Source organism: Scyliorhinus torazame, chromosome 2 (genome assembly GCF_047496885.1).
Source record: "Scyliorhinus torazame isolate Kashiwa2021f chromosome 2, sScyTor2.1, whole genome shotgun sequence".
NCBI classification, from domain to species: Eukaryota; Metazoa; Chordata; class Chondrichthyes; order Carcharhiniformes; family Scyliorhinidae; genus Scyliorhinus; species Scyliorhinus torazame.
The window spans coordinates 195150067-195171251 of NC_092708.1; the positions used below are offsets into that span (position 1 = coordinate 195150067).

A 21185-nucleotide genomic window follows, 5' to 3' on the forward strand; every position below is an offset into this window, starting at 1 on the left:
ATCGTGTACAGAAGTAAAATTCGATAAAAATATATTTTTAAAACAATATCAGGACCTTTTTCTCCAAAAGGTCTTTTTGAAAGCTTTAGTCGGCGTTGAAGCTATAACCAACCCCATTATCCATTCAGGCAGCTCCCACTTCTGAGAAATCGCAATCCTTGCCCTTATCATGGCACCTGCTGACGAACTGTTCAACTGATCTTGATGGCTGCTGTCTGTCGGACATCAGCTCCAAACGGTGAATTGTGAAGTTCATTTTTGCATGAAACTGATCCTCCAGCATGTTCCAGGGTCCTCCTGATCCTCCTCACCCAGGACCAAAGTGTTGATTCCGTAACCCCTAATTTCCAATGGTTAACTTTATTGTTACCGTTTGTTGATCAGGGACTGGGTTGGGTAATTCTAAATGGCATAGTCCCATCCTTTGTTTGGAAAACCTAAATTTGGATAGGATATCTGTGGCCTTCGAATTCCAAATCCTGGAAATCTGCTGGCCACCTTCCTGATGTGTAGGGAGTTGTAACCTCTATACACTCTGAAGAGGTTCACCAGTGTAACTGTTGTGTTTTGTTTCTTTTTCCTCTTTCTGGTTTTTGTGGCTGTACCTCAGGCTTTTTCCCATTTTACGCATTTTTGTCTTTTACGCGGGAATGGCACCCGAGGACGTCACAATTACCGTGCAACTTTTCTTGCCTGATTCAAAACCAACTGCACAGCACAGCTCTGAACTGACTTGCAGCTGCTATTGACCATCGACCTAGCTATTCCACAAACCAGGTATTCTATTCTGCAAAGCACCTTCTATTAGTTAAGGGACTCTGCCTCCCAGAATTTTGAGGCACATACAGCCTCCATATTGTGCCAAGTCGTGTCTGTTGCTCATCCTATGTTCTTCAAATTCACATTGCTGCCACCATGTTGCGTATCTATGTCTCCTTTAACACAAACTCACCAATCACATCCCAGGGCTGGAAAACTATACATAGGTTTGGCTTGTTTAAAGATACAGTACAGGATGGCTTAGACGGCAAGTCTACTTTATAGATTTGGCAATTATTACTCATAAGGATAGCATAGCTGCAATTCTAACACACATAGTACACCCTATTAGCTGCTGGTCACTTGCTGCTCTACATCCTGGCTTATTTCAATATTCCCTTAAAATGATATCACTGGGCGGCACGTGGCACAATAGTTAGCATTGCTGCCTATGGAGCTGAGGACCCGGGTTCGAATCCCGGTCCTGGGTCACTGTCCATGTGGAGTTTGCACATTCTCCCCGTGTCTGCGTGGGTTTCACCCCCACAACACAAAGATGTGCAGGGTAGGTGGATTCGCCACGCTAAATTGCCCCTTAATTGGAAAAAAAAATAATTGGGTACTCTAAATTTTTTTTAAAAAATTATATCACACCAACTTCACCCGTCCAGATGAAACTTGTCATTGGCGGGAATGGCATTGGAAGAATAGCATGCTGTCAAACAGCACTATTTTCAGCACCCATCCACTCTGTTTCCAACCCCAGTAAGACCTATATTCAGGACTCTTTGATTTCTGATCTCTTTGAATAATATTGGCAGCATGGTGAAGTGAAAGCTCTGTATTTTGTGAAAAGCCACACTAGCAAAGCCATTTCCCATCTTGCAATTAATACTGAAAAACAGTGAAGTTGATTTAAAATAGAACAGCCTGGTGCTCGTGAGACCTCGAGCACAAACAAAACTTCAAAATTATAGAGTCTTGGTCTTGAAACCTAGTCCCAGCTGCAATATTGGTGAACATAGTGATGGGAGGAATGCACACTAAAGCGACACAGATCACCTAATTCCTTTAATCAAGAATTTTGTTCAGTGTAAAAAAAATTTTAAAAATTGATGTGAATAGCAGCTGCTTAATTGCCTAATTAATTCTGGGTTATTAAATATTTATTTAATTTACCATGAAATGTGTGCCTGGCTCCCCTTCAGTTAGTTAGGAGTAATTAGGAGTCTGAGATGAGCAAATCTATGGAGTAGTTTGCATTTTTATTGCAACAGTTTTAATATATTGCTTTTAGCAGTTGGAGCAATTAGTGTACATCTGCCACACCACCAATAGTAGTATATTAGCACAAATGTACTGTTTTCCAAACAACAATTAGTAATTGCATTTGTGGAGCTAGCCTTCATAATTGCTCACTGTTCATGTTGTGGTATTTGAAAATGATGTGACAATTGAAGATTGTAGCACATCCTTGCATTAGTATTGAGGTACTTTGGAAATCTGGGGTGTTGCTGATTTTCTCCTTGGTTCAATTGCTCTGTTTTATTACCTTTGCTCTCGAGTCGCCAGGTATCTTTATGATACCGCCACGAGGTTCAAGTCCGAGTAATGATCAATAACCCAGTACACCGATTAGTAAGATTTAAATCAAAGCACATTTATTATACACAGTAATCGCTACTCATGCACAAATTCTACGTCTAAGCTACTTCTATAACTAACAGGCCTATACTTAACTTTGAACTGGCCCACCAGGTCAGGGGAACAAATGGCCTTTCGTTCAGGTTCTGAGTCTGCGGGATTCGAAGTTGGTACGGATTGGTAGCTAGGAGCGCCTATCTCGAAGCGAGCGTTGAATTAAGACTTACGATTTCGATGATCACTGGAGTCACTGCACCGGTCACGGTCAATGTTGGTTCCTTTTGCTGGGTGACCCGGGCAGGAAGAAGAGAGCGGTGAAGAGAGCGATTTGAACTTGGGGCTCAACTCTTATAGTCCCCAGGGGCTTCCCGCCTTTCGGGGTGGACCCTGTGCCTGATCCCAAGTGATTGAACTTTGTCCCAATCGCTTGGTTCGATTTTCTCCAATACTGGAGCCGTTCCCTGATCGATGGGCAATCTTGAGGTGCTCGTTCACCTCCTTTGTGTTGGCTCCTGCTGGCGCCGAGGAGTCTGGCTTTGCTTTGTGTGTCAAAAATGTTACTTATTGTTCCCGGGGTTTGCTCATCAGTATGCAGATAGCTGTTACTTTGTTATGCTGATGTCGCTGGTATCGATGTTTGATTTTTGCAGAGGTAAATACACAGCAAACCTGCAGCTGCTGGTTTTTGTCTCGTTGGCTGACTTTCCCATCAGCCTTTGCCGTTCGCCATTTTAAATCGGGAGTTGGCCACTTTAGGTGGCTACAGGGGACTATACAGTTATCTTCTGCTCTTTAACTGGAGATTATGCTGCATCTCTTTCCATTATTAATTTTTGAGTTCAGCTTTTGAGAACTTTGTCCAACTGACTGTACTCACTTTATCCCTTTTGCAAGGAAGAAGCCTGGGTAGATCGATGGTCATTCTACTACCTACAACTTAGCATCTCTTAAATCAAGTTACAAGAACATTCACAAGGCTGTCACACTGCAATCCAACATGCACACACACACACTAGAGTGGCCAACTCTGGTTCGAGGCATTCCTGAAGATCACATGATGTCTGCAAATATTATTGCATTTATGTTATAAGGGTTCGATTCCGTGTAACTGAGTGTCTGTTGTGCAAGAAGTTCCGAGAAAGCGATCACCCGTGAGGAAGCACGCAAGTGGGGAAATCAAATGTGGGGGAAAAGGGTCAAACAGAGAAATGAGGTGTGCACATCCTGAGACAGAAGCCAAATAAAGGGATGGATGGCATTGATGACAAGGAATGGAATCATTAGCAGGGTTTAAGGCAATGGATTTGATCTTCCCAACATAGATGGTCAAGAGAGCATGTAGAGAGTTAATTCTGGGTGTTACTAGCATATATGTTCAGCTAGACTTCATGTCTTCAGATAATAACGCCAAAGAGAAGCGTTTGGATAAGGAGATCTAGGAAAGACCTTTGGAAACTTTATAGGTGTCGGGACTAGAAGGCAAGTCATTGCAAACAATTGAATCGGTAAGAGTGGAATTGTGACACTATGATTGCAGCTGTTTCAGTGCTGTGACTGGGCAAAACCTGGTTTCAGAGGTTCAAAAATGTAGTTGTATGAAAGATGGGTATAGATTTGGGAAGCGACAATATATTTCCAGGACTTTGGAATGGATATGAAGGTTAAAGATAGGGTGGTGATTTGCAAGGACAGTTTGGAGAGGAATAGCAGAAGGTGGCTATCATGGACAAGGTGAGCTTGGAGAACGCATAAGGGGAAATAAAAGATTAGCTAAAAATAGGTATGTGTTTAGAGCTAAAGCAGGGGTATGTCTTGGGAAACTTAATCTGGGAAGGGAAGGGGGATGTGACCAAGATGGCTGAAAAGATGGTCTCCGTGTAAGTGAGCTTCTCGTGCTTGTTTGAGGTGAGGGTGGAGGGAGCAGAGGAGAGGGTTTTTGAGGATACTGTTGGTAGTGGAGAAAAGCCGAGGCATATCTTTCTGTTCCAGGGTAATATTGGAGAAGAGTAACACAAACAGGGATAACATTCAGCTCTTTTAAGTACACGAAAGGTAAAACCAAAATGTTAACTGTATGTTAAAATTCAAATCCACCTCTTGTCATTGGAAAAGATGAACTGGAAATTTAGTGTCCTGAAAAATATGCTTCATGCTTTTCTAAGTTTTAATCCTCATGTTACCTCTAAGGAATAGAGCTCTTTTCACTTCAGGTACTCATTAATAATGGCATCAGACATTCCCAATTATGATAAAGCACAATCAGATGCACAGCAAAAGCACAGTCTGCCCTGGCCCCAGCAATGTTCCACAGCTACTATCTTAAAAGAGCATCCCCTATTGCACAACTTTCCATTTTTGACACCAGCCATTCTACCATCTCAGTAAATAGATGGCCAATTAGTACTAAACTAGGTTCCGTTTGTGCTGTCAGATCACTCCAATAAGGAACTGGATTCAGACTGTCCAAATTTATTTTGCATTCGACCTTCAAATCATCAGACAGAGGATTTTTTGCTCATCAACCAGGACTCGATTTGAACGTGGGTCCTCGAAGTTCAAAAGCCAATTGTATCTGCAAACATGTTCTTTATCTAAATATAGAAGTGTGATTTATAAATCAAATATGGCTTCTAGAATTCTTTGATCTGAAAAAAACAAGCAGAAGACGGGATGTGAGTATCGGATCATATCGTACATGTTCAGCCAATTTACGGGGATCCTGTCTGTATTTGTCGCACCAGGCTGAGGATTGCTGTATAATTTTTAATCGTGTGGCAATTCTAGTCAGTAGAATGCAACACTAAATAAACTAATGGGTAGTTTGGACCAGAAAAAAGGATGGTTGGGGACAATATACTCTACGGATTTGACCTGAATGTCTGACCTCATTCCTCTGACTAGGTACTGGCAGATGCAGTGGCTCGATTAGTGGTGGATAAATTCAGTGAACTGACTGACAACTTCACCTCCCCTCATGCACGGAGGAAAGTTCTTGCCGGTGTTGTCATGACAACAGGTACATTGCAATTTGTTTCATTTCTTAATTTTTGCATGTTGGGTTTGTTTTGGAATACATTTGATTGTATAAATGTGCTTCAATTATTCCACATTTAAAAAATGATTAGAGTTTTGATGTCAAAGTGGAATCACTTGAGGTGAATAGCATGGATGCATTTAATGAGAAGCTAGCTAAGTAAATGAGAAAGAAAGGAATAGAAGGATATGTTGATAGCTGAAGTAGATGAGCAGAAGCTTGTGTGAAGCATAAACTGGCAAGAATCAGTTGGACCCAATAGCCTGCTTCTATGTTTTTAAAAAATCTATGCACTGTCTGAAGGCCTGCTGGCTATATATTTACATTTCACTCTAGTAACTCATCGTAAATTAAGTTTTATTATTGGTGTTTTCCCATCACCTTCCTCTATCCATAATGATATAAAGATTAATTTCAACATAAAATGTGTGTCTTGATTATAAAAATACATCTGTCTATGGAATGCCTCATTTCTAACCATTTATAATTTGTCAAAGTTTTCTGTCCAGTACGGAAGACACTCAATGGAGAACTATGGAATAAAACATTTATGCTGTGAGTGAGGAAGACGGGATAACTCTTGTGCAACTGTCACAAGTGAATTTTATAAAGGTTTTCCTCACAAGTGGAATAAATTTTCTATTCTGAATCCATCAATCAACCTGTTTATTCAACACACCTTTTATGTAGTAACTAAGTGCTTAAGTAAATTAATGAACATGAAAATTTTTAATATTTTATCATGCATACTACAGACTTAACTGTATAACCACAAGTATTGCATTGATAGTAAATGATGAAGCTGGTGGTAATGTATTAATGTTGTGTGAAAAACACATAATTAATTTCTGTCATTGTGAATGAAGAAGATGATTTGAAGAATTAAAGTCCCATTCCTCGGCATCTTTCCCATAGCCATGCAAGTGTTCCCCTTGTAAATATTTATCCAATTCGCTTTTAAAAGTTATTGAATTTGCTTCCACCACCCTCTTGGGTAGTGTAGTCGAGATCATCATTACTCGTGTTTTCTTTAAAAAAACATGTTGTGTCCGGTCCTTATGGCAATTCAATTTAAATCCGTGCCCTCTGGTTATTGGCCCTTCTGCCACTGGAAACAGTTTATCCTCATTTACCCTAAAAAAAAATTTATGAATTTGAACTCCTTGACCAAATTTCCCTTAACCTTCTCTGCTGCCATGACAGTGTCTCCACATAATGGAAGTCTCTCATCCTTGGTACCAATTTAGTAACACTTTTCTACACCCTCTCTAAACCATTGACATCTTTCCTAAAGTACACTGCCCAGACAGAATTAATAATAATAATCTTTATTGTCACAATTTGGCCTCTACTCCAGCTGGGGCCTAAATGGTGTTCTACAAAGGTTTAGCACAGCTTCCTTGTTTTTATACTCTATGGGGTAGAAACTGTCTCGGACAGTGGCACAAAATGGACAGCATAGAATCGACCTCCCATTATACACACACACACACACACACACACACACACCTGATAGTCAGTTCCATTGCAGTCAATGGAATTAACTATTTGGCACTGCATACAATGGGCAACAATTCAATGCTGCAAGGTGAATGTCTATTTCCCTATTTATAAAACCAAGGGTCCAGATGCCTTGGGTTTCCCATGGTGTAAATGTATTTATCTATGGATGTTCATGAATCTTTGTTCTTGTGATCAGGCATTTTGTTTTTAGTTTAGTTGTTTAATCGGTTTTTTAATGTTGCATTGATTTAGTGACTTACATGGAGTCTTGTATTTCTTTTATAATTTAGCATTATAAATGATTATTGGTGAGGGCGGCAGTGATGAGCACTGGGACTACGGCGCTGAGGACCCGGGTTTGAATCCCGGCCCTGGCTCTCTGTCTGTGTGGAGTTTGCACATTCTCCCTGTGTCTGCGTGGGTTTCATCCCCACAACCCAAAGATGTGCAGGCTAGGTGGATTGGCCATGCTAAATTGCCCATTAATTGGAAAAATAATAATAATTGAGTGCTCTAAATTTATTTTGAAAAAGTGATTATTGGAAGCAAGGTCCTATTACAAATTATAATAATTTTTTATAAACTATGAAAACAACATCAGCTGAACCCCAAAATTGAAAGTTAAATTTGCTTTCCAACGGATGCCATGATCTAAAATGGAAACTATGCTAATGCAAACAGCTAAATCTTAAAAGTTAGTGAGGTTGCTGTGATAATACTATAGAGTACTCAAGGGGATGCAATACTTTGTTAGTAGGAAGAAACATGAAGGGAATATTGGCTGTTAGTGTCAAAATGAATTGTTCTTCTGTATATGGGGAGATGGTGAAGTCCAATCCACCGGGTACAATGATAGGCTGGCTCAGGCCTTGTTTCTTTTAGTTTGGTGTTAGAGTGCGAAAGGTAGGATGCAGTCAAGCAGCTCTGGTGTTGGTTATAATTTGGTGCTTCTGCTCTTTTCTGTTTGTTTTAGCCTTAGCTGCCTTCGGCCTATGGTAAATGTGTTTCCAAGCTGCTAACTTGTTGAGGTGATTAGGGTCTTTGTCTTCTCACAATTTAATCAATTCCTGAGGTGATCCGGACCTTTGTCTTCTACCAATTTAATTGATCACATATTATCATATGCCTCAATTGTCCTTTCTACTAATTTTTAATTTAACTGCTTCCTTTCCATGTCTCAACATATGTAAGTACAATTGTTACCCATTATTACTGTAATTCATGATTTAAGAGCTGATGATTCAAGATAGTCTGGGTATAATGAATGGAAATTGTGCACAGTGGCCAATATTTTCCATTCATATTGCAATGGAGCAGATCTATACACTATCAGATGGGAATTTGTCCTTCACAACATTCTTGGATTACTTAATTATGAGGTGGTTCAATATAGTGAATTTCACCATCATTTACATAATTTGTGTAATTTGTACATAAATGGAGGTAAAAATAGTATAAAGCAGAACTTGTGGCCATAACAGAAATGCAAGAAAATAGTTTTCTCAATGACTTCCTGCTTGGCTTACATCAAAAGAAAAGGATGAGAATTGTCAAAATAAGCCAGACGAGTGACTGCTCGAGGATTGATGTAATCGGGCTTTGCGGCAACATATTTGATATTGATGGAAGGCCAAGAGGAGAGTGCACAAGCTCTAATCACAGTTTTTGAATCATTTGTTCATTTGTAAATTGCGCTGGGGACTTTAGAATATTCAACACAACACCTGTTCAAGAAAGGAATGTGGTCCAACATCAGTTGTCGATTAATTGTGATAAAATCAGTTAGATTTTAGAAATGTATGGCTTAATCAAGGGTAGCAAGAACACATTTGTTTCAAGTAAGCTAGATTTGTTAAATCTAGAGGATTCGATTTGGAGGCATGAATGAAGGGAACACAGTTGATATAATGTATATGGATTTTTCAGAAGGTTTTCAATGAGGTATCTCAGTCTTAAGGTAGAACAGGACATGTAGCAGCATGGATCGAAAGCTGCGTAATGAACAGGAAACCAAGGGTGCAATTAATGTTATTGCCAGGATTGTAGAAGGGTTGGCGGTGATTAGTACTCAAGTGTTTGACAATTAAGAAAGTTTTGAAGATGTGATGAGGACTCTTTTCTCCGGTTTGGGAGTCAGTGATGGGAGTTTATCCGTATGAGTTTGTCAATTAGAATGGGAGAGATTAGCAAGAATTTGTTTATGCAGAGTTGGTGCATCTAATGCTTCAGAAAAGAGGGATCTTTAAAGGGACAATTCGACAAATGTTTGAAGTAGGCGGAGCCGAATAAAGGCAGTGGGATTCATTTTGTGTTGCTCTAGCAAAGAGCCAGCAAAGATACAATGAACCGACTGGTCTGTGCTGCAACTGTGTTTGATCCTAATGATGTACTATACTGGCTTTCTGTTTCTCATTTTTCCTCTTTCTCTCACTCCCCACACCATTTCTGAAACCAGGATCTGATGTCAAAGATGCCCAGGTTATATGTGTCGCCACAGGAACTAAGTGCATCAATGGGGAGTATATGAGTGACCGAGGCTTGGCTCTGAATGATTGTCATGCTGAAATTGTTGCACGCAGATCCCTCATCCGGTTTCTCTATTCTCAAATGGAGTACCATTTAAGGTGTGTAGAATTCAAGAATCGCTGTTGTTCCCAAATTTATGACACTGGTATGATAGCCTTCTTAAATGGTTTTCATCTGGTATTGTGGTTCTCTCTCCCCCCCCCCCCAATATCCTTTGATTGCCTTCGTCCTAAGTGCTACATCAAATTGCTTCTTGAAAACATGCAATATTTTGCCATCAACAACTTCCTCTGGTAATGAATTCCACAGGCCAACCACTCTGGGTGAAGAAATTTATCCTCATCTCTGCCCTAAATAGTCTGCCCCATATTCCTCAGACTGTGACTCGTGGTTCTGGACATACATCAGGAACATCCTTCCTCCATTTATCCTGTCTAATCCTGTTAGAATTTTACAGATTTCTATGAGATCCCCCCTCATTCTTCTGAACTCCAGCGAATACAATCCTAACCAATTCAATCTCTCCTCATACATTAGTCCTACCATCCCAGGAATCAGTCTGGTAAACCTTTGCTGCACTCCCTCTAGAGCAAGAACTTCCTTCCTCAGATAAGGAGGCTAAAACTGCACACTATATTCCAGATGTGGCCTCACCAAGGCCTGTATAATTGCAGCAAGACAACCCTATTCCTGTATTTGAATCCTCTCACCATGAAGACCAACATACCATTTGCCTTCTTTACCACCTGCCGTACCTCCATGTTTTCTTCAGTGACTGGTGTACGAGGACACACAGGTCTCGTTGCACATTGTATTAGCTTCCAGTTCCGAAGCTTTAAATTGAAAATTCTTACATCTTCGTGTTTAAAACCCTTCATGTCCTCCTTGTCTTTGTAGCTTTCTCCTGCGCTACAACCTCCACAAACTCTTTTTCTCTGGTCGACCTCTGGTGGATGCAACCCAAACCCTGGAATTTCTTCTCCAACTGTCTTTCCCTCTTAACTTTATGTCCTTCCTTCATACACTCCTTAAATCCCACCTCTGGCTAAGTTTTCTGTTACCTGCTCGAAGTATATTTTTCGGCTCAACATCCATTTTACATTAATTTACAAATGCTCCTGTGAAGCATTTTGGGTTTATTTTACATTAAAGCTGTCACATAAATGCATATTGCTGTAATAGGGAGAGTGGGGGAAAAAAGAGTATATCCTCAGGATGTCCCAAAGTCAGGGGTGGCACAGTGGTTAGCCTCACAGAGCCAGGGACTCAGGTTCAATTCCAGCCTTGGGTCACTGTCTGTGTGGATTTTGCATGTTCTCCCTGTGTCTGCGTGGGTTTCTTTCGGGTGCTCCGGTTTCCTCCCACAGTTCAAAGATATGCAGGTTAGGTGGATTGGCCATGCTAAATTTTCCCTTAGTGCCCAGGGATGTTAGGTTAGGTTAAGTGGTTATTAGGATAGGGTGGGGAAGTGGGTTTGGGTGGAGTACTCTTTCAGAGGGTTGGTGCAGACTCGATGGGCTGAATAGACTCCTTCTGCACTGTAGGGATTCTATGAAAGCACTTTGGATCCAGTGGTTTTTTTAAAAAAAATTATAACCACCGTTAGATGGGTCATTTTGCATCTAAGATCCACTGGAAGTAAATTAAATAAGTGACCAAAGTTTTTTACAAAATAAAATCAAAATACTGCAGATGCTGCAAATCTGAAATAAAAACAGAAAATGTTTGTTAAACTCAGCAGGTCTGGCAGCTGGGACATCTATGGAGAGAGGAAACAAGAGTTAATATTTTGGTTCCAAATAACCCTTCCACAGAACAGAAGTAGATAAAGAATTATATAGTTGGAAAGGGGGTGGAGGAGGTGGGGCAGAATATAACACCAGGTACCCATTGCCACACCTTTTTGTTTTCAGGAAGTGCAACAGGTTAGCGGCGAAGTTATTTGGTGAAAAAGCAAAACAACTGCTTTTTTATATGCTGGATTTTGAAGAGAATTTTGGCCAGAATAACTGGAGAATTCTTGTTTTTCAAAGAATACTGAATGAATGCAAGTGGAAAATTTATCACCATAACTTACAACTGGTTCAAAGCTAAAGTTGTAGACTTTTTTTATACATTTAGAGTACTCAGTTCTTTTTTTCCAATTAAGGGGTAATTTAGCGTGGCCAATCCACCTACCCTGCACATCTTTGGATTGTGAGGGTGAGACCCATGCAAACATGGGGAGAATGTGCAAACTCCACATGGACAGTGACCTGGGGCCGGGATCAAACCTGGATCCTCCGCGCCGTGAGGCAGCAGTGCTAACCACTGCGCCACCGTGCCACCCACAAAGAAAAAAAAGAGTCCTCAGTTTGCTCTGCGGCCTGCATAGCAAGAAGTTACATTGACAAATTTGCACTACCAGCTTGGCTAATATGGTTTACTTCCCAGTGATCCAGACTGGGACAAAATAGGATGAGGCTGACACCTCCCTCAATTAACCAAAGTTACCCCACTGTGAAATACTTTTTTTTAATAAATATTTTATTGAAAATTTTTGGTCAACCAACACAGTACATTGTGCATCCTTTACACAATATTATAACAACACAAATAACAATGACCTATTTTATAAACAAAAAATGAATAAATAATAAATAACAAAAATGAAAACTAACCCTCATTGGCAACTGCCTTATCACAAGTAACACTCTCCAAAAATATAATTTAACAGTCCAATATATAATTATCTGTCGCAACGACCTATACATATTAAACAGTATATATTAACAACCCTGAGAGTCCTTCTGGTTCCTCCCCCCCCCCCCTCTCTCCCCTCCCCCCCCCCCCCCCCCCCCCCGATCCTGGGCTGCTGCTGCTGCCTTCTTTTTTCCATTCCATCTATCTTTCTGCGAGGTATTCGACGAACGGTTGCCACCGCCTGGTGAACCCTTGAGCCGACCCTCTTAGAACGAACTTAATCCGCTCTAGCTTTATAAACCCTGCCATGTCATTTATCCAGGTCTCCACCCCAGGGGGCTTGGCTTCTTTCCACATTAACAATATCCTGCGCCGGGCTAAGGCCAAAACATCGGCCTCTCTCGCCTCCTGCACTCCCGGCTCTTGTGCAACCCCAAATATAGCCAACCCCCAGCTTGGTTCGACCCGGACCCCCACTACTTTTGAAAGCACCTTTGTCACCCCCATCCAAAACCCCTGTAGTGCCGGGCATGACCAAAACATATGGGTATGATTCGCTGGGCTTCTCGAGCACCTTGCACACCTATCCTCCACCCCAAAAATTTTACTGAGCCGTGCTCCAGTCATATGCGCCCTGTGTAATACCTTAAACTGAATCAGGCTTAGCCTGGCACACGAGGACGACGAGTTTACCCTGCTTAGGGCATCTGCCCACAGCCCCTCCTCGATCTCCTCCCCCAGCTCTTCTTCCCATTTCCCTTTTAGTTCATCTACCATAGTCTCCCCCTCGTCCCTCATTTCCCTATATATATCTGACACCTTACCATCCCCCACCCATGTCTTTGAGATCACTCTGTCCTGCACCTCTTGTGTCGGGAGCTGCGGGAATTCCCTCACCTGTTGCCTCGCAAAAGCCCTCAGTTGCATATACCTGAATGCATTCCCTTGGGGCAACCCATATTTCTCGGTCAGCGCTCCCAGACTCGCGAACTTCCCATCCACAAACAGATCTTTCAGTTGCGTTATTCCTGCTCTTTGCCACATTCCGTATCCCCCATCCATTCCCCCCGGGGCAAACCTATGGTTGTTTGTTATCGGGGACCCCCCCCAAGGCTCCAGTCTTTCCCCTATGCCGTCTCCACTGTCCCCAAATCTTCAGTGTAGCCACCACCACCGGGCTTGTGGTGTAGTTCCTCGGTGAGAACGGCAATGGGGCTGTCACCATAGCCTGTAGGCTAGTCCCCCTACAGGACACCCTCTCTAATCTCTTCCACGCCGCTCCCTCCTCCTCTCCCATCCACTTACTCACCATTGAAATATTAGCGGCCCAATAATACTCACTTAGGCTCGGTAATGCCAGCCCCCCCCCTATCCCTGCTACGCTGTAAGAATCCCTTCCTCACTCTCGGGGTCTTCCCGGCCCACACAAAACCCATGATGCTCTTTTCAATCCTTTTAAAAAAAGCCTTCGTGATCACCACCGGGAGGCACTGAAACACAAAGAGGAATCTCGGGAGGACCACCATCTTAACCGCCTGCACCCTCCCTGCCAGTGACAGGGATACCATATCCCATCTCTTGAAATCCTCCTCCATTTGTTCCACCAACCGCGTTAAATTTAACCTTTGCAATGTGCCCCAATTCTTGGCTATCTGGATCCCCAGGTAACAAAAGTCCCTTGTTACCTTCCTCAACGGTAGGTCCTCTATTTCTCTACTCTGCTCCCCTGGATGCACCACAAACAACTCACTTTTCCCCATGTTCAATTTATACCCTGAAAAATCCCCAAACTCCCCAAGTATCCGCATTATTTCTGGCATCCCCTCCGCCGGGTCTGCCACGTATAGTAGCAAATCGTCCGCATACAAAGATACCCGGTGTTCTTCTCCTCCTCTAAGTACTCCCCTCCACTTCTTGGAACCCCTCAACGCTATCGCCAGGGGCTCAATCGCCAGTGCAAACAATAATGGGGACAGAGGGCATCCCTGCCTTGTCTCTCTATGGAGCCGAAAATATGCAGATCCCCGTCCATTCGTGACCACGCTCGCCATCGGGGCCCTATACAACAGCTGCACCCATCTAACATACCCCTCCAAAACCAAATCTCCTCAACACCTCCCACAAATAATCCCACTCCACTCTATCAAATGCTTTCTCGGCATCCATCGCCACTACTATCTCCGTTTCCCCCTCTGGTGGGGCCATCATCATTACCCCTAACAGCCTCCGTATATTCGTGTTCAGCTGTCTCCCCTTCACAAACCCAGTCTGGTCCTCGTGGACCACCCCCGGGACACATTCCTCTATTCTCATTGCCATTACCTTGGCCAGGATCTTGGCATCTGCATTTAGGAGGGAAATAGGTCTATAGGACCCGCATTGTAGCGGGTCCTTTTCCTTCTTTAAGAGAAGCGATATCGTTGCTTCAGACATAGTCGGGGGCAGTTGTCCCCTTTCCTTTGCCTCATTAAAGGTCCTCGTCAATACCGGGGCGAGCAAGTCCACATATTTTCTATAGAATTCGACTGGGAATCCATCCGGTCCCGGGGCCTTTCCCGCCTGCATGCTCCTAATTCCTTTCACCACTTCTTCTACCTCGATCTGTGCTCCCAGTCCCACCCTTTCCTGCTCTTCCACCTTGGGAAATTCCAGCCGATCCAAGAAGCCCATCATTCTCTCCCTCCCATCCGGGGGTTGAGCTTCATATAATTTTTTATCAAATGTCTTGAACACTCCATTCACTCTCTCCGCTCCATCTCTCCTTCCTCATCCCTCACTCCCCCTATTTCCCTCGCTGCTCCCCTTTTCCTCAATTGGTGTGCCAGCAACCTGCTCGCCTTCTCCCCATATTGGTACTGTACACCCTGTGCCTTCCTCCATTGTGCCTCTGCAGTGCCCGTAGTCAGCAAGTCAAATTCTACATGTAGCCTTTGCCTTTCCCTGTACAGTCCCTCCTCCGGTGCTTCCGCATATTGTCTGTCCACCCTCAAAAGTTCTTGCAGCAACCGCTCCCGTTCCTTACTCTCCTGCTTCCCTTTATGTGCCCTTATTGATATCAGCTCCCCTCTAACCACCGCCTTCAGCGCCTCCCAGACCACTCCCACCTGGACCTCCCCATTATCATTGAGTTCCAAGTACTTTTCAATGCACCCCCTCACCCTTAGACACCCCCCCTCATCTGCCATTAGTCCCATGTCCATTCTCCAGGGTGGGCGCCCTCCTGTTTCCTCCCCGATCTCCAAGTCCACCCAGTGTGGAGCGTGATCCGAAATGGCTATAGCCGTATACTCCGTTCCCCTCACCTTCGGGATCAACGCCCTTCCCAGCTCAAAAAAGTCTATTCGCAAGTAGACTTTATGGACATAGGAGAAAAACGAGAACTCCTTACTCCTAGGTCTGCTAAATCTCCACGGGTCTACACCTCCCATCTGCTCCATAAAATCTTTAAGTACCTTGGCTGCTGCCGGCCTCCTTCCAGTCCTGGACTTCGACCTATCCAGCCCTGGTTCCAACACCGTATTAAAATCTCCCCCCATTATCAGCTTTCCCATCTCTAGGTCCGGAATGCGCCCTAGCATCCGCCTCATAAAATTGGGATCATCCCAGTTCGGGGCATATACGTTTACCAAAACCACCGTCTCCCCCTGTAGTTTGCCACTCACCATCACGTATCTGCCCCCGTTATCCGCCACTATAGTCTTTGCCTCAAACATTACCCGCTTCCCCACTAATATAGCCACCCCCCTGTTTTTCGCATCTAGCCCCGAAGGGAACACCTGCCCCACCCACCCTTTGCGTAGCCTAACCTGGTCTATCAGTTTCAGGTGCGTTTCCTGTAACATAACCACATCTGCCTTAAGTTTCTTAAGGTGTGCGAGTACCCGTGCCCTCTTTATCGGTCCGTTCAGCCCTCTCACGTTCCACGTGATCAGCCGGGTTGGGGGGCTTCCTACCCCCCCCCCTTGTCGATTAGCCATCCCCTTTTTCCAGCTCCTCACCCGGTTCCCACGCAGCTGTATCTCCCCCAGGCGGTGCCCCCCCGCCCATCCCCTCCCATACCAGCTCCCCCCTCTCCCCAGCAGCAGCAACCCAGTAATTCCCCCCTCCCACCCCCCCCCCGCTAGCGTAATTACTCCCCCCATGTTGCTCCCAGAAGTCAGCAAACTCTGGCTGACCTCGGCTTCCCCCCGTGACCTCGGCTTGCACCGTGCGACGCCCCCTCCTTCCTGCTTCTCTATTCCCGCCATGATTAGCATAGCGCGGGAACCAAGCCCGCGCTTCTCCCTTGGCCCCGCCCCCAATGGCCAACGCCCCATCTCCTCCACCTCCCCTCCTCCCCCCATCACCACCTGTGGAAGAGAGAAAAGTTACCACATCGCAGGATTAGTACATAAAACTCCTCTTTCCCCCCTTTTTAACCCCCCTCTTCGCCCCCCACATTCGCCCCACCACTTTGTTCAAACGTTCTTTTTAATAACCCGCTCATTCCAGTTTTTCTTCCACAATAAAAGTCCACGCTTCATCCGCCGTCTCAAAGTAGTGGTGCCTCCCTCGATATGTGACCCACAGTCTTGCCGGTTGCAGCATTCCAAATTTTATCTTCTTTTTATGAAGCACCGCCTTGGCCCGATTAAAGCTCGCCCTCCTTCTCGCCACCTCCGCACTCCAGTCTTGATAAACGCGGATCACCGCGTTCTCCCATTTACTGCTCCGAGTTTTCTTTGCCCATCTAAGGACCATTTCTCTATCCTTAAAACGGAGGAATCTCACCGCTATGGCTCTTGGAATTTCTCCTGCTCTCGGTCCTCGCGCCATCACTCGGTATGCTCCCTCCACCTCCAACGGACCCGCCGGGGCCTCCGCTCCCATTAACGAGTGCAGCATCGTGCTCACATATGCCCCGACGTCCGCTCCCTCCGCACCTTCAGGAAGACCAAGAATCCTCAGGTTGTTCCTCCTTGCGTTGTTCTCCAGTGCCTCCAACCTTTCCACACATCGTTTCTGTTGTGCCTCATGCGTCTCCGTCTTCACCACCAGGCCCTGTATGTCGTCCTCATTCTCGGCTGCCTTTGCCTTCACGACCCGAAGCTCCCGCTCCTGGGTCTTTTGTTCCTCCTTTAGCCCTTCGATCGCCTGTAGTATCGGGCCAACAGCTCTTTCTTCATTTCCTTTTTGAGCTCTTCCACACAGCATTTCAAGAACTCTTGTTGTTCAGGGCCCCATGTTAAACTGCCACCTTCCAACGCCATCTTGGTTTTTGCTTGTCTTCCTTGCCGCTGTTCTAAAGGATCCACTGCAATCCGGCCACTTTCTCCTCCTTTTTTCATCCGTATCCAGGGGGGATTCCCTTCTGGTTTACCGCACAGTGTTTTTAGCCGTCAAAATTGCCGTTGGGGCTCCTATCAAGAGCCCAAAAGTCCGTTTCACCGGGAGCTGCCGAAACGTGCGACTCAGCTGGTCATCGCCGCACCCGGAAGTCCCACTGTGAAATACTTAACTACAATGAAAGACCTGTCAATCAAGTCAAAAAATGGGTCTTTCAGATACCTGATGTAGGCAATTCATTCAGTTGATGGAAAAGCCAAATTTACAGGCCTAATGAACAAGATGCCTTGTAGAGACATCACAGTTAATTTACCTACAGAGGCACAAAACCATTGCATATGCTACAGATTGCAAGTTGTCAGCTCAGTGAATCAGTGTTAATAATTTAATTGCCAAGATATGGACTTAACCTGTACATTTCTTGGACAATAAGACTAGTTTCGCCCTGGACAACGTGTTCATCTGCTTTATTAATCAAATTACCTCTGTCTGGGGGGGCGGCACGGTGGCACAGTGGTTAGCACTGCTGCCTACGGCGCTTAGGACCCGGGTTCAATCCTGGGCCTGGGTCACTGTCCGCCTAGAGTTACCACATTCTCTCCGTGCCTGCGTGGGTTTCACCCCCACAACCTAAAGATGTACAGGGTAGGTGAATTGGCCACGCTAAATTGCCCCTTAATTGGAAAAAAAAATAATTGGGTACTCTAAATTTAAAAAAAGAAAAAAAATTACCTCATCTAGACGAGAGGTAGCCTGCAAGTAATCAACAATGAGACTGAGTTATTTACTTGGCGGTACGGTAGCAAAGTGGTTAGCACTGCTGCCTCACAGCTCCAGGGTCCCGGGTTCAATTCTGGCCTCGGGTTACTGTCTGTGTGGAGTTTGCACTTTCTCCCCGTGTCTACATGGGTTCCCTCTGGGTGCTCTGGTTTCCTCTCACAGTCCAAAGATGTGGAGGTTAGTTGTATTGGCTATGCTAAATTGCCCCTTAGTGCTCTTACCATGGGCTGGTGCAGACTCGATGGGCTGAATGGCCTCCTTCTGCACTGTAAATTCTATGATTCTAGTAGCAGCAGACAACTTTTGTGTGTTACTCCAGGAAATGCTTTCACCATAGATGAGTGCACAAGATAAAAAGGAGCAAGTTGTAAAGTTCCCAACAAAAAAATACGAGTGAATATTGACACCACTGTAAACCAGGACAAAACTCTGGTTTTAATTTGCAAAACTCATGACCGAAACTGGTAAACGCAGATTTATTTTCCCAGCAAATTACACTAAATAGAGGATAGTTACATGACACAAATTATGTGTGTAACATCAGTGCTTGTAACTTACAGCAGTCCAGCCTCCAGGTGTGCTGAACAGGGGAATTACCCAATTATCTCCTTCCTGACTGGAACTTGCATTACTATATGCAGCTGTGAAAATATAATGGAGATTCTTTCAGTTATGAAGCAAGATGCACCAAGATGTCAAGTTCACAGAAGTCAAGAAATAATTAATATGGTTAACCAAGCTGACAATGGCTTCTACTTGCTGTTCATAGCATTTACAATTATTTCAGACCTCTGCAGGCATTATCTGTTGTTTCTTCATGGGTCCTTTAAGATGATAATGAAGATTTTTTTTCTTTCGGGATAATGAAGTTTCTAATTTATCCAACAATTCTATCAGCCTTATGTAATGCTGTTTGGCAATGTGGCGATCCTTCTTTCTCCAAATCTTCCAGGTGTTCTGGAAATATGTGTTCGGGATATTATTTGAAAAGCATTATGTTTTGTTAAAGTAATTCCTAGAATTCTTGGTTCCTTGATATGCATCTATCAAGACAAATAAAATAATTGTATCTATGAATGTCCTCTTGTGACTGAGCAGAATCTGCTCACTTCCTGTTTATTTTGTCATCAACTCGCAAAGTCTCATGGTGGCGCAGTGGTTAGCACTGTTGCCTCATGGCGCTGAGGACCCGGGTTCGATCCCGGCCCCTGGTCACTCTCCCCTCTTCTCCCCCAAAGATGTGCAGGGTAAATGGATTGGCCACGCTAAATTGCCCCTTAATTGGGGGGAAAAAAACTCGCACTGACCAGGTCAGTGGGAGTGTTTTGTTTGGACACGGTGATATTTTTTAAAAGTACACTTTTTATGGATTTTCTCAATCAAATTAACAAACTTGTACTTGCAATACTCAAGTACAGACTGGAGTTTTAGGCGTTGTAAAAACAATATTTTGTTCTCTTATTTCTGAAGTACCAAGGCAGAAGATCACCACAAATCCATTTTTGTTAAGTGTGAAGGAGGAGGCTACAAGCTTAAGGAGAATGTGCAGTTTCACGTTTACATCAGTACATCACCATGTGGAGATGCCCGCATCTTCTCACCACACGAAGCAGCAGTAGAGGGTAAGGATTTGTTGCTGGTTGCTCTAACAGAAATATTACAGGGGGAAAATGTCTCACACAACAATAGCCTCTTGCTGCCGCATGGAATTGAGGATTTGTTTTAGCTCTCACTACTTGCTCAATTCATTGGGTTTTACAGTGAGTGACCTTTTCACTTCCAAGGCTTGTGGGAAGTGGTCTGCTACGAGAAACATGAACAGAAAATATTGGAAATAATCAGCAGACCAGGCAATATTTGGGAAAGAAAAAGTTCTGACCTGGAAATCACCGGTTTGAGGAAATTGGGATTTCAGGCCTCTTTATAATAGAAGCAGTGAAAACAATTTTTTTGAAATCCTAGCTTCCACTATAACCACTCAAAACTGAATCATTAATAGTTTATAAAATCAGGAAAATCATGGTCATATAAATGGCTGAATAGACTTTATGCCCAGTTTTATGGCTTGTGTAGTATTTCACCATGCATAGAATTAAAGTCTCTGGGCATTTGGATAGAATGTGAGATTATTTGGGAGGAATTTCAGAATCTAACCAATTTGAAGCTGGCAAAAGTCAAGTTAATGAGTTAAGTTCATATAAACCTCAATGTCTGAGAGGAAAATGGTTTAATTTGCAAGCTGTCACGTAGTAACATTTCAGGAGGATGCAAATTCTAAATGAATAGTATTACCAAAGACTGTGGTGAATAATTCCATCTGGCATATAGAACATATTTTCCCGTGCCAAAAATCATGTTTCTGTATATGCTCGATGTATAAGTCAACCAACCCACTTTTCCCCTGCAAAATGCTACGCCTGCATTACTAGTCTGTCTCAAATTTTCACTCCAGAAATGCATGTTTTATATGATCCTGTAAATTGATGTATGGTATTGAGCATGTGGTACAGCCCAAACTGTGAAGATGCATATAAGTTTAAGACATGCCCACACAGCAAACCACAAATGGCATGGTGAATGACTAACCAATGTGGATCTTCCAGCAAAACGAGGCTGAAGCTAAAAGCCGTAACATTTGCCAACTCGTCAAGTAACTGCTGTAGCAAGAGAATTTGGTGTTGGTGAAAGTCTGCTGCGAGATTGGAAGAATCTGCCCCGAAAAAGATGTCCAAGACCAAAGGCAGCAGGAGAACAAGGACCAACCACTGACCTAATCTTGAGAAGCAAGTGTCGGAATGGGTTTTTGAAACTTTAAAAAAAAATTTAGAGTACCGGGCAGCACGGTGGCGCAGTGCTTAGCACTGGAATTACGGCGCTGAGGACCCGGGGCTCAAATCTCGGCTCTCGGTCAGTGTCCGTGTGGAGTTTGCAC

The 21185-nt window shown here is 43.8% G+C and overlaps 1 protein-coding gene across 7 annotated transcripts in view; it reads left to right on the forward strand.

Moving 5' to 3' along the window:
- The window catches only part of LOC140394858 (double-stranded RNA-specific editase 1-like), a 424458-nt gene that overhangs the window by 340547 nt on the left and 62726 nt on the right, over positions 1-21185 (forward strand). For all 7 annotated transcript variants that reach the window (XM_072482047.1, XM_072482018.1, XM_072482024.1 and 4 more), the window contains 3 exons: positions 5305-5419; positions 9396-9564; positions 19724-19875. In XM_072482047.1, the coding sequence (XP_072338148.1) occupies positions 5305-5419; positions 9396-9564; positions 19724-19875 (436 nt within the window). The remainder of the gene's footprint in view (positions 1-5304; positions 5420-9395; positions 9565-19723; positions 19876-21185) is intronic.